This window comes from Cygnus atratus, chromosome 3 (genome assembly GCF_013377495.2).
Source record: "Cygnus atratus isolate AKBS03 ecotype Queensland, Australia chromosome 3, CAtr_DNAZoo_HiC_assembly, whole genome shotgun sequence".
In the NCBI taxonomy this organism is placed as follows: Eukaryota; Metazoa; Chordata; class Aves; order Anseriformes; family Anatidae; genus Cygnus; species Cygnus atratus.
This window is the reverse complement of record NC_066364.1, coordinates 118996578-119010594: the sequence shown is the minus strand read 5'-3', so window position 1 is coordinate 119010594 and position 14017 is coordinate 118996578. Positions and strand designations below refer to the sequence as shown.

Here is a 14017-nt window from a genome sequence, read left to right as displayed (position 1 = left end):
TGTTACAAACAATCCATTTATTGTGTCTTAAACTACATACACAATTGAAATAATAATTTTGGCACTACGCTATACAGTGGTTACATCTGTGTGCTGACGCTCATTAAATACTGCACCAGGAACACTGCTGTGCTTTGAAGTTTGGAATGAGTCACACACTCAGCAGGTAGATCACTCGAAATGTGTCAGTGCTCCTGTAAGTCTGCATGAAAATTGAAACACACCAGCTTACGCATTATTTCCATGTACCTCACATTCTGTGAATTTATCACATCAGAATATGTGATGTCAGCATTTAGAGATGGCCACAAATGTTCGTTAAAATCTGAATGAGACATAGTAATAAATGAGATACAAGAAAACCAAACCAAAACCTCTGCCTTTTAGACATGAAGAGATACTCTGTTAAAGAAAATAATTTAAAAAAACTAATAATGGCATTTGATTTGATACAAAAGCCAGAGCTACTACTGTATTAACATCTAAGTATGAATCTTTACAAATTAATCTCACAATGGTATTATGTAAAAGGTTGCAAACTGTACAATGTTTTGCCAATGCAATGCCTCTACAATTTATACAGTCTTTTACAACTATGTAACACATATTAAACATGTTGTTAAATAGCCAATGGGTACCAGTCTCTGAATAAAGCTGCAGGCAAAAAAAAAACATACAGAGCTTCCACAATCTTTGAGCATGGTATGCTTACTCAAATAATGACAATCTTTATAAGCACACACAGTTAAAAATAGTCAGCCATTCAGTGCCTTTTCACACTACACATACATTTCATTCTGTAAATTCAACCTTCACTTCATAGTCCACGATTGCTTACCTGTGGGCTCTAATTATGTAGAAATACCCATAGTCCTTCACCCTTAAAAATACGCAGATAATCATAGATTTTTACTCCACACGTGGTCAAGCTATCTTGACCTGGCCATGCAGTAAGAGCTTTCACTCCCCACATTTTGTCCTGCCATCATCTATACTGCACAGACAAGATCAGCTATTTACATTTCAACAAGATACAAAAAGGCAATCCTGCCCTGAGGTGGACTGAATGATACAGAGCCCTTCATTTGACGGGCACTGAAATCCAAGTAGTGAAAAATAAACTCTGAGAAAGATTAAGTTCCTGGTCTTTTATGTTGACTAGATAACAAGATGCATCAACAGAATTGGAGATCTTCACTGAGTATATTCTGATTTGCAGCACTCTCTGCTTCTGCATAGCTTGGATGTCAGAAACAGCTGGGAAGAAGGGTCAGAAAAAGAGGGTGAGAAATGTGCAGTTTAAGTCACTGTGTGCAATAAAGCAGAAACAAGACTGATGTGTAATGTGGGCCAATGAAAAGGGTCTTTCAATAAACTCATGATCAGGCTCCGTGAACACAGTTACAGGGAGACTATGGGACTCCCACAGCTGCTCCCCAGGGAGGTGAAATTCTTTTTGAACAGAACCAGGCCTTTATGTATGTATTTAAAAGTGGTTTTGATTAGGCATCAGGATTTCCCACACAAAGTTTTCTACATGATAAATTTCTTTCTAAGTTTCCTTTATTTTGCAGAAAGGCTCCCACATCCTCATTTTTCCAGGAGAAGCCTGAAATAAAAATAATTCAAAACACAATTACTGCTTCATGCTATTACCACAGAACAAAATGAAAAATTAAAATTTATCTTCAAATACCGTCACAAAAAATCACGGAAGACATCAGAATCTTGCAGCTTAACTAAGAGAAACTCTGGGATTGGATTTGCTCTTTCACACAGACATGTCCAGAAGAGACCTATTAGGAAAGCCATACTGCAGAAGAGGGAACAGTTTGTCCATGGTTATTTCCCATCATAACACCTAGAAGATATACTGTACCAGGTAGCAGGCTGAAGTCCTCAGAGATATCACAAGTACAAAGCATCAGGCACTTGGCCTCTAGTGAAACTGACAGGCATTTGAAAGGCAGCCAACTGGCACAAAATGGTGAGAGGGAACACCCATATTCAAGAAGAGTGTCCTACCAAAATTCTAATGTAATATAGGGACACATGAAAAAAAAAAAAAGGGCAACAATAGTTACCCCAAATAAATCTGATCCTGAACAGAACACTGGAGATGCAAGGAACTTGTATTTGGTGACGGCATTCTCCCTGTGGTTGAAAGATTCCTTCCTACTCTATGTTAGATTGGAGAGCTAGAGTAGATTTCATAAGACTGCTGTTTCTGTTAATTTATGTCAAAAAAAATCTTACCTATCTATGCATAATAGCATGGTGACACCAAGAGGTCGGTAAGCACTAGTAGCTGGTCATCTGTGAACTGCTGTTTATGCTCCTGCCAGTTGTCATGATGGGTCCTCCGGAAATTTGACAGTGTTTTTTTCACAGTCATCTGTACAGGAGACAATCAGTATTGATCTGTATCAATTGTAGATTTAAGCTCCATGGCAAAACAAATGTTGAACATAAAAATAATACTGAGAGAAGTGTTTGAGCAGCTACAGAAGCTAGACTGGCTCTGAAGAATTTAGTATTTTAATTTTTTCAGTTCTGGTTATAGTCTTTTGACTAGCATCACAATTCCAACATTCTTACAAAATGAATTCTTTGACCAACAATTTCAAATTTGAAAAAAATTAATAGCTTCTTATGAAGTATATGTGAAATCGTTTTCCCCTTTTCCTCAAGTTTTTCAAAGGAATGGTTCAGGTCTCAAAACATGAGAAACAGTGGATGAGTCTAAAACAGAAGGCATGCAGAAAAATCAAATCAGAGAAAAACAATCTTCTGTTACTAAAATAATTTAGTCCACTCAGTTCAGTTTCTTGATTCAGGAAAACACACCATAGCAAAGTTTGTTAAATCTAAGGAATCCTTCAGCAAGTAAATTCATGTTTAACACAGAAAAGGTCAAGAAAACAAAATACACAAAGCAAAAATATAGTTAAAGTAACTGCTTCACTAAAAACTCATTTTTAGAGTTGCTTATGAAACCTTGTTTTAACAATTTTAGTGTTTTGTTGTTGTTGTTCAGTATGATATTTTCTAGACCCCCCCCCCCAGTTCTATCTTTGTAGGTATATATGGAAGTAACAATTTTAAGATAATAAAAAAGACAAACAAAACTATTTCCTCACTGTAGGTATAGGTCTTGCAGCTTTTTATGCTTTAAGTTTGAAAGCAAGAACAGGAATCCCACAGAAATACTTGAAAATCTGTCTGTGAATTAAACTATATACTTAATAAAAAGCAGCAGAAAGTAAGTTTCTTAATGGCATTTTTAAATTTATATATAGGAAAGCAGATGAATAAGCATATTTTAGACATGGTATACTAAAGAGAAAAATGAAGTGTTTTTACCTCAATAGGTTGAGGATCATTAAGATGGGCACTGAGATCCATTAAGAGCTGTGGCATCCAGGTGGGTACATCATACGGACTTGACAAAATACATGCGCTAAGTCCTAGCACACCAGCATGGCGTTTAACCAAGTCTACAATTACAGAATATTACATTTGGTAAGGTGCAACTATTTTATCTAAGCCATCACTTCATGAGACAGCCAAACCTAAAGTTTTTTTTTTCTTTAAAAAACAGAAACAAAAAGCAACAACAACCCTGGAACATTACAAAGATCTCTGCAGGAAACCAGATGGTTTTACAGACTGTATAGTCCAATTCACAGAAGTCTGTGGATCTCCACCTTGCTTCTGCTTTCTTACATCTTTAATTTTTAGTGGAAGAATGTGTAAAAAAAATTATCTGCAACTTCTGTATACTTTATAAACATTTCAAGAGAGCTTCTTTGATAAAAGAACCTAAGTAGCTATAACACTAAGTTACTCATGAGCTATATCTCCACTGTTCCCAAGTTAAGAATGTTCTCTCAAATATCAGAGCTACTTGATGACATGGAAACTCAGTCTTTCTGGGTCAAAGGAACGTGACCCAGACACACTAATTATCTGGTCAGGAAGCCAGGTCCCTAACACAGGTTAACTAAGTTTTGTTAAAAACACACTGCTAACAAACAGAAGATAAGGTAGGTGAGCAGTGAAAACATGTTGTGGCGGCTAAGAAATTATATTTACTGAGGAAATAAATATCCCCCATCATCTTAACTACGTCAAGTGTGTACAGGGGAAAATCAAATAATCTCTTAAGTTTTAATTCTGGGAGAAGTAGTAAATTAATTTAACCTAAGAATACATCGTATATTTTTTTTGTAGTAGTGTATTCTTATTCATCATGTATGCTGTAAAGCACTTCACAAAGATTAGGACTGCACTATTCACAGAAATAGAGTATAAGGTACATAAGGACATGTGGTTACCCATTACAGGTTACGAATGCTTAGAAAGGAAAAAAATTTGCATGGGCAACCAGCCTTGTGTTTCTCCGAGTTTGTGTTTATTTTTAAATATTGCTTAATCACAGGATAAACCCAATTCTATCTGGAGTGCTTGCAGAATAACCATTTCAGAGTAGCAAAAACTTTTTATTTCTTCCAAACCTGCTCTCAAAATATATGGTTTTAGTCTGAAACAATCTTCTTACCACCAGAAGGAATTGTATCCACAGCTGAACCTAGGTCTCGCTTTCGTTTTTTTGGCAACCTCATCTTGCACAGCTGTTCAAAGTGGGTCTGCATAGGACCATCCATAGTGAGGAAGTTGCACTGTAGAAGACCACTTAGAGTGGTAGCAGCCATTTCTCTCACCTATAACCAGATAGCACATACCACGGTTACTAAGCAAACATGAACAGCAAGAAACAAGTTTTTATTGTGTTTTTAGGCACATCCAGTTTGGCCAAGTTACCAAACTCTGACCAAGAAATGTTTTAAAAATACTATCCTGTTATCTCAGATTATAAACTACTAGTTTACCATATGGCTCATAACAAAATTAATAAATAAGTGTTCTACTGCAATACAGAACTACCTTTACGTAATTTGTTAGAAAGTGACGTACTACTTAAGCAAATGCTGTAATTTAACTCAATTGTCAAGAAATACCTATCATAGACTAGATTAACTTTACATAGTTTGAAAATACCTTTAAAACAAGACACCCATCCCAAATTCTCAATCTGCTTTACAAAAGTTTTAAGTCTCTATATTAATGTTAGCTCTTTTTCAAGAAAAAAAAAGTATACTTTATTCAAAAGCATTCTTCCCTCCCATGGCCTACATGTACGTGAAGACATAAGAATTGACAAAAGCAGAAGAGCCTTTCCAAAAGCCTATGTTCACAAAATGTCATCCAAGCTGATTCTGTTCTACCCGTAACACAAGAATTTTTTGAGAAGTAACATGAGGTTAATAAATGACAATTAACTTCAGTGCTTCACAATCAACAATTCAGTTCCTTAATATTCCAGCATTATTTACTTGGTTGACCTGAGTAACAGTTTTTTTGTGTGTGAATTTTTGTTTGTTTTTTAAACTACTGGAATAAAAATGGAATCACAGATTGGAAAAATATTCCTTTTTAACATGGAAACCCAAACAAACAAGACTAAACTCAATTTTCATCTAATTGCCAATTCATTCAAAATAGATTTGCTTTCCCATTCCTTATAAAATAGCTATAATGCACTGCTAGTGGGTTACAAGTACAGACAACTAAAACCCAATCACTTGCTAGCAAGTATAACCCCATCAGTCTTACTAATTCACCTCATCTATTCAAAATCCCCACAGAGCATAAAGTTATAGAAGTGTAAGACCATATTTAGTTTGGACTTCCTTAGGAACTCTCTTTCAAATTGAAATAAATTGCAGGCTGACAAGAACATTTACTAACTTGAAATCCAAATCAGCTTGAAACACTGACAGCAGTTGACAGATTTATTGGTAAGTACATACTGTTACCACCAACTGTAAACAGAACATTTGTCTATGTGGAGTACAAACACCCACCAACACTCTGAATCCAATGTAGCAGATTATAATAAATTATATCCTTGAACATAGTGTTCTGGACCTCCACAAAGCAGTGAGTTTAGCTGCTAGTGCTACAATAATTAAACATAGTAAGTTAACAATAAGCTCTTGAGACTTCACTTCATTTCACTTAAATTTCTACAACATATTATTCAAACGTAATCTACTTTGTTAATAGCATAAAGAAATATGAAGAGAAAATGTGCCAGAATTGCTTATCAGCAATTTGTGAGTCTCTGAAGAGCCAAGCTATTAAATGAAACATGATGTGCTAATGCAAAACGCAGAATAGGAAGAAGCTTGGTTGTAAAGTGAGCAAGCTCCCCAGTGGATTGTACTTGTTTACATCATTATTCGCTGAATTAGAACTGTTTTCATTTATAAATTAATAATCTAAATAAAAGGAATGCTTTGCTGCAAGGAGTACCTAGAAGCAAAGCCTTTAAAATCACATTAAGAAGGTAATCAATCACCACATCTGACACTAAATAATTTACAGATCATCATACTCACATGATTTATAGAATGCAAAAACCTATAAAGGAGCAGCAGAAGAACACACTTCCAACCAAGCATCCAAGCATGTGTTGTTTTTTTTTTGGTAGGTGCTATTCAGAACTGACTGACCAAGGTCTACAAAACCATCACAATATCAAAGCAAAAAGTAACAAGGCAAACACCATTCAACAGCACAAGCAAAACTTACGTGTAGTACTTGCAAGGAACAATTTACACAAAAAAGAAAATACTCCAGTTACTGTAATATTGCAGAGTAATATGGAAAATTCAAGACACATAGGTACTATGTATATAGTATATTGATCTAGGAAGCTATCTGGGTAGGTGTTTCATATGGTTTCATAGTTTTATAAAATCGAATTCTGGCTGATAAAGTTGTAAAAAAAAAAAGAAGTATGCTTTCAGATTAACTTGGTTATCATTTGAAACGTATAACCTGAAGTTGAACACAGTCACTTTCACTTCTCTACTTCTGAGTACATAGAACAATTTACTGCAAAACATGCTTCCCCAACAGCAAATCATTCCTGCTGCTCTCTCCATCTGCCTTGACTGCATGAAAATTAGACACGACATTCAGCAGTAGTTACACTGCTGTACACAGAGACAATTTTCTGGACTGCCTTCTCTTTCCCTTTACTAGCAGCAGGGTCACATTAGTGCCTACAGCCATAGCAGTCCAGCCAAGTCCATTGACCTTCCGAAGTAGAATTTCCTATAATTCCATTTAAGTACAGCACCCTTTAATCCTCAACACATATGCTTAAAGCTGGATGCATGGAATTTGTACTTGATAGAAGCCAGACTGTCCTATCACCCATGTTCACTATGCATTGCTGTCACACTGCTATTTCACATTCAGCGTAGCCATCTGAGATTGTCATTTGCAAGAGTCTTTGCAATCATTTTACAAAACAGCAACAAGGAAAAAACAAACGAAAAATACTAGCAATATTAGAAGTGTAAACTGTATATTAAAACAAAACAAGGTGGGCAGGATGATTAGGTCAGGCACCTTTTATCAAAATAAGCAAAAAAAAAGTCTTGAAAACCAAGAGCAAAAATCTCAGTTCCACAGGGTAAAGATACCAAACACTACTTAAAGCAGGGAGTCCTACTGAAATGGTACTCATTTTAAAAATCCAGCATTTAAAAAAAAAAAAATACTCTGCAACATACTGCACCTTGCCAATTATTTTCAAGAACAGGCAAGATTTTTTTTTTCAGAGAAATGTGAAAGCTTCCATGGTAACATCATGATCCTAAGTGGCTATGAACACAGGTAAGTTTTTGATTTGCATCTCTGCAGTACAGAAGAATACTTTTCTACATTAAAAATAATTAGAGTATATTAAAGTGAGTAAAAGATATTTTTCTAAATTATATGAGATCATGAGGTGAGTGTTCTGACCGGTATGGGCAACAACTTAGCTAGGACCGCCAGCTTTTGCTTTCCAGATCATTAAAACAAATAGTGACACGAATCACGAGAGGTCATACGAAGACTAGTATTGGCATGGTTAGTAAGCAGTCTAAGTGCTGTTCTCTAAGTATTTACATGTACTTATAAAGATTGTAATGTCAAACCTTTTCAGCCATAAGTTTTAATTCATATATTCAAATTATTTTCAATTCCCTGTTCACAAAAGTAAGCTTCACATCTCAGGTAGAACTGCTACTTTAAATGTAGCTTCAGGAAGAACTAAAGCAGGATTTTTATTTTGGCAGAGGTGTATCACACTCCACAATTTTTTCTTCTAGAAAGAAAAAAGCACTGAAACATCCCAAAGAAGGATTTCATTGATATTTGCTAACAGTGCAAATACAAATAACCACCACCAATAAATAAATACCATACGAAAAAAAAACAAACAGCATTGCAAATGGTGCAGGGGAAATGGAGCAGACGGTAGGTTAACACTGAAGATTCTTCGCTGAGCTTGAACATGATCAAACATACATAAACTCATGTCAATTAATACAAGCCTTTGCTTCTGTGTATTTGTACAGAATTTGTATTTGTGAAAGACATTACTTGTATTCGTAAAAGATATTACTTACTTCAAGCTGTTCATCTTCCAGGAGTTTTATAACCAGCCATCTAATGTCATTGACTGCTTCTTCATTGTTGAGAAAGATAAAGAGATTGTAGAACACCATGGTCTGGAGGTAGGTTAATATGGTATACCTAGCATGCCAAGAATTACTTCTTGCCGTCTACAAGTAAAAAATAAATAATAAATATTAAAAGAAACAAGAATGTGAAGAAGACCAAGTAGGAGACAAAGCTAATAATATTTTTAAAAAAGCTTTTGGGAAGAGTTGCAATTAAGGTAACCTTCCTCTTTCAGGTATTTTTTGTTTCACACACTCTTAATTTCCAAAGCATACATTTTTTTTTTTTATTTAAACATTCATTTATAATAATAATGGTTAGATCAAACAAACAAAATAACAAAGCTACTGCACAATGCATCAGAAAGCCTGAAGCTTTGAGCTGTTTTGACCAGACTTACTTGTTTTAGCACCTGAAGTACCAAAGGCACTTGCTGAGGATACAGCAAACCCTGAGACATTAATGATAAACACATCTTTGCATCTCTTTTGAGTTCATCATAGCTATTGTCATTTTCTACTGGTGCAATCTGTAGAACAAGATCAAAGATGTGGAAGAAAAAAAAGAAAAAGCTAATGTCAGTAATAAAGCATTGCTAACAACTGAATCCTGGAAAAAAGTTTAGTCTCTTGGAAGGACAATGATAGGAAATTTTCCTAGGTTATCTAGGAAAAAAAATGAATCAATATAATGTTAAAATATTCTCAGCAGTAACCTCTTGAAAATAAGTGAACAGAATTGAGATCCCTGTTCACTTCAGAAAGAGTCTACCTGATAGAGTTCAGCATTTCTGTACTGCACCATGTATTATCCAAACTGTCTGGCTAGCATGAAGCTCTTCAGGACTAAATGGGTGCCATTACGCATTTTGTTCCCCAGAGCAATTCTTCTGGTGTGATATCCAATTCATTTAGTATTTTAGACGTAGTTCCAAAATTGAAATCTTTATTAGTATTTCAAGTTCCTTTTTGTGCAAGTAAACTTCAGTTTGCGGTAACATGTTATTGTTGGATAATTGACTGATGTTTATACAAAGCAAAGACATGCTTTGGAACATGCAAATATGCATTATTTCAGATATACAGCACTGAATGACCCAACTTCATGAAAGAATACAAAGGATTAGAGGTGCCACCATCTAGAAAGAATTGCTCAATCATGGAACAAAAGGAAAAAAAATACTAAAGAAGTATTAGAACAGAAACATTCATTCATTCAACATGTTCCATTCTCCCACCCCTCCACCCCAAATTACAAACATACAGGACCATTCATCTACAACTCGTTATTTTCAGGAAACCATTTAGCAGGTTAAATTACCAGCTGTAAGTGTACATTAGCATAAAAAAATAGTTGGGGCCTCATCGATATGCATGTTTTCCATTGCTGATATTGTTTTTCTTTTTGACCAAGTGCCTTATAACTTCATATGTAACATCACGTTTTCAAACATGACTAATATAGCAGCAATTAAAGTGGATACCTTGAAAAACAAGGGTAAAAGCTGGAGTTGCTCCGTGACAGCTGTAGAGAAGGACCGTCCTGCACTTGCCATCAACCATTTCAGAACTATTTTAACAAAGAGAGCTGATCACTGAATAAGAAGGTAAAAAAATAATAACAATCCCCCAACAAATTATACATCCAATTTATTGCTAGAGTAGCCTAGGAGTGGCTACATTAGTGGACCCACGCTAGCAGTTACATTGGACCTTCTAAAGTTGACGTTATAAACCTCAAACCTGAAACAGCTATCTCCTTGTTGCAGCACAGATCTGTGAAGTGAAATTCTGTATTGAAGCTATATGATTTGCAGTCCTTAATCATCGTATCCTAACATACTTAATGAGGTTTATAAATGTGCGTAACTCACTCGTTTTCAAGAGTTTAATGCCCTGAGTTCTCTCATCTTGTTCTCCAACTCCATTCTCTTCCATAACATGATTTTGAATTTCTTCATCTGCTTCCATGAGGGGTTTAAGATTTTCAAGTATTCGGGTGGTAAATTCATGGACACGAGGAGACTTAGTTGCAGCAGTATTTGGCAAGGAAACATCTATCATGAATATGTAGGTCAACACACTAAAATAAAGCAAAGAAACAACATACGCTTAGCACGACTATGGTTCAGAGAAATAGATTTGCTGATCTTGTAAGTACTAAATATCAAAAATCAAATTCCTCTTATCTTCACTCAAAGTTATGTAAAAAAAGCATATACTCCACACATTCTCTTTGTAGATATGTGAGTCAAGCATGGCTAAATAGTCACTGAACCACAACTCTCCCTCCCCCAAACAGATGTGCAACTAGCTCTTAAGTCACTAAAATGCTCTTTAACGAATTCCCTGTATAGTTATGGCTAATTAATTAGTTAGCTAATTAATTAGCTAATTAGTTAGCTAATTAATTAGGCCCTGAGCAAAGTAAATTTGTTTCTAAGAGCTTTAGAGATCTCATACATAAAAATAATAAACCATATACATGAAGTAAAAATGGAGAAGCCATCTTAAGTTTCTGAAGCAAGTCTGTTAACAGTAACTTAGGTGATTTTTATATAGCAGAATTCACACACAGAGATAAGTCACCGCTTCAGTGTAGCTATTAAGTTACTCAGTTACCCAAATACTATGAACAGAAGAAATAAATAAAGCAAGAACTGCAGAAGAGAACACTGACCTTCCTATTCTCTCTCGGACATTTTTGTAAACCTGTGTGAGTTTAGGTTCCAAGTACTTCAGCAGTCTGTGCAACAGCTCTGGTACTCTCCATTCTTGCTGTGCAAGGCCACCTTGCAGTACATAAAGCCGGCTAGAAATAGGAACAATACATCTGTAATCATACCAAGTTGTTCCTCCGTTCTCTAGTTGTCCCCCCACCCCAGCCTTGTTTTAAATGTCGAATGCATCAATGCATAAAAGCGTCTTTGAATGAGCTTCATGCAAAGACCAGTAAACACTGCAGAATTAAAGAACAGTACTGCTGCTATGCCAGTTCCAAACCTTCGGCATTCTATTAACTAGATTTAAGGGCACAAAAAAAATTAATGAAGGAACTGCCATTGGATAGGCAAACCTAACTGAAAAGGAGTATTTTTGCTTCCTGCCTCTACAAACTATCTGGCACAATATAGTCTCAGTGTATTTTATCCATGCTCTTATTTCCTTTATTCAGCCACAACAGAAGAGTTAAAATTTTACCATGCATCTACAAATGATCCTCCTTCACCACTCAATGGAGATTCCAACAGCAATTCAAATAACCAGTGCAGTTTCCTAGGATCTCTGCTCTCCTAAAAAATAAACAGGTTTCAGAGATATAAAGCAAACCAGGGATTTGTATAATGTATAAACAAGCAAAGTTTTGACAGATTTTCTTGGCATATTTTGGGCTTACTCTACCAAGCAAGTGCAAAATTTTTTCAGAGTGAAGCTCAGTGTGCAGAAAGTACAGTGAAACTACAAATGAAAACATGCTTTAAACTCTTTGGTAAATAGTGATTTGGAACAGAAAACAATTTAGCTCATTTTTTGACATATTTGAATAATCATGTTTCACACAGGAGTTTTGCTAATTATTTGTCAGGGTTCTGGCTGACAAGTTATGCAAAATTTTGCTGAGTGACTTCAAAGAAGTACTGATCCAAGATATTTGTGGCCTATCATTTACCCTCCTTCTCAGACCCCACAAGTCCCAGCCCACCACAGTGTGTAGACATTTTAGTTTACATTAGAAGATACCTAGAGACTAATTTTTCACAGCATAACCTTTCAAGAAAGAAAATGTAATTTGAAAAAAAAACTGATCAGTGATAAACACACAGTAAGCACACCCTTTAAGAGCATTATCCTTATACAGCTCCTCTAAAATACTTAGAAAGAAAATTAAGGCTTTATTTCCTTTCTGAAATGTTACATTTAACTGTCTGCAAAGGGCAGAAGAAAGCAAAGTTTCCTCAAAAGCTGTAAGATTTTAGATGAGTGGTAGTTTTATATTGTATTTACAGCTCTCAGCTTTAGCTGATAAAATATATCCAAACACTTCTAAAGCTCTTATTTACACGTTAACTGTATACAAAGCTATATCATCTGGATATATCTTTACAAGACTAAAAATGTAGTACTTACACAGGAGGTTGCTATGCATGTGCCCCAATCATTGTATGTTTCCACTGTAATGTTGGATAAAGCTGTTCGAAGTAATGGACAGAGAAGCTTCCAAAGTTTTTCCACCTGCTCAGCAAAAAGGCAAAAGACAAGATTTGTCTATTTAAGGACAAAATGGCTGCCTAACCTGTGTGAACCCAATTCCTTCTATCTTCTCAAAACACAAAGAACACCATTTCTAGAAGCAGCTATTCTATAATGTTTATAAAAGGGAACCAATACAAGAGTTAAGATCTCAGGAATCATTTTAATTCTGTTTGCAAGGTGTTTTGAAATACTGTGGACTCCATATGCAACATATTCCCAGTAATTTCAATACAAACACAGAGACTGCACACACTTTACTTGTGGTAGGGGAGCAGTCTTGCACATCCAAAGGACTTTATTTTTTTCTTTTTTCTTAATTAAAAATCCAGTTCTCCTAGAATTACTTTTAATTACAAAAACACATTTTAAAGTAATCTAGACAGCTAGGTCTGGGCTAAATAAAGATGTAATGCTCTGAGGTGAACATAAGCACACTTATGCCAAACCAGGTCAGCTTTGCTACTTACTCAATAGCAAACTCTTCTTTATTATACCCTGTAGCATTTTACTATCACCTAGCAGTATACAGACACCACACCGAGCTATGAACTGCACTCAAATTTTGGCAATGAAGCATTAAGTATTGCAACATCATCTAGTCCTTTCTTGGACTTTGGTGAGACATCAGAAGCCCTCAACTTCATAGGTTTAACATGTTTAATAATTCCAACTTATTTCTTAACTTTCAGGACTACTCAAAGACACTACTTCAGCACCTTCTCAAATGTCCAGTGTTTAGAACCTCTTATTAAACCAGCTATAATTTCAGCAACACATCTCTGGGTGCTTTCATGGGAGTCTGACACAAGGCGTTCCAAATGGGGCTGAAGAACTGGCAAGAAGGCATCGTCAAAGTTTCTGAAAAGGCCCTATAAAACAAGATGTGAAAAGGTCTTCAGTCATTATCAGTCTAAATCTTCTTTAGAAGAATGTACGATTGTGAAGCACTTAAGATTTCAATATATAGAAAGTGAAATTACATTGCTTTTCTAACAGAATTACATACAAGCACCTACAGACTTCTATATTATTCTGTTTCCATAAGTAGTTAATCAGAAGAAAGGATTAATGGGATTAATCATAGCAACATATGTTTAAATCAGTATTTCTCAACTGTGAGAGACAAGCCCAGAACTGTGGCTTTTCCACACTCAGATAATTATCTCCAAAAAGGAAGC

The 14017-nt window shown here is 35.5% G+C and overlaps 1 protein-coding gene across 3 annotated transcripts in view; it reads right to left on the bottom strand.

Annotated features, from left to right (window-relative positions):
• Positions 1-14017, bottom strand: part of PSME4 (proteasome activator subunit 4) — a 61937-nt gene continuing 47920 nt past the window's right edge. The window contains exons 36-47 of one of the 3 annotated variants that reach the window (XM_035565431.1): positions 13556-13708; positions 12714-12818; positions 11787-11878; positions 11266-11397; positions 10460-10668; positions 10070-10155; positions 8987-9115; positions 8532-8687; positions 4562-4724; positions 3364-3497; positions 2257-2395; positions 1-1609 (exon numbers count right to left, since the gene is read on the bottom strand). In XM_035565431.1, coding sequence (XP_035421324.1) covers positions 2261-2395; positions 3364-3497; positions 4562-4724; positions 8532-8687; positions 8987-9115; positions 10070-10155; positions 10460-10668; positions 11266-11397; positions 11787-11878; positions 12714-12818; positions 13556-13708 — 1494 coding nt within the window. In that variant the 3' untranslated portion in view covers positions 1-1609; positions 2257-2260. The remainder of the gene's footprint in view (positions 1610-2256; positions 2396-3363; positions 3498-4561; positions 4725-8531; positions 8688-8986; positions 9116-10069; positions 10156-10459; positions 10669-11265; positions 11398-11786; positions 11879-12713; positions 12819-13555; positions 13709-14017) is intronic. The other 2 variants (XM_050709425.1, XM_050709426.1) reach the window with 2 other exon arrangements.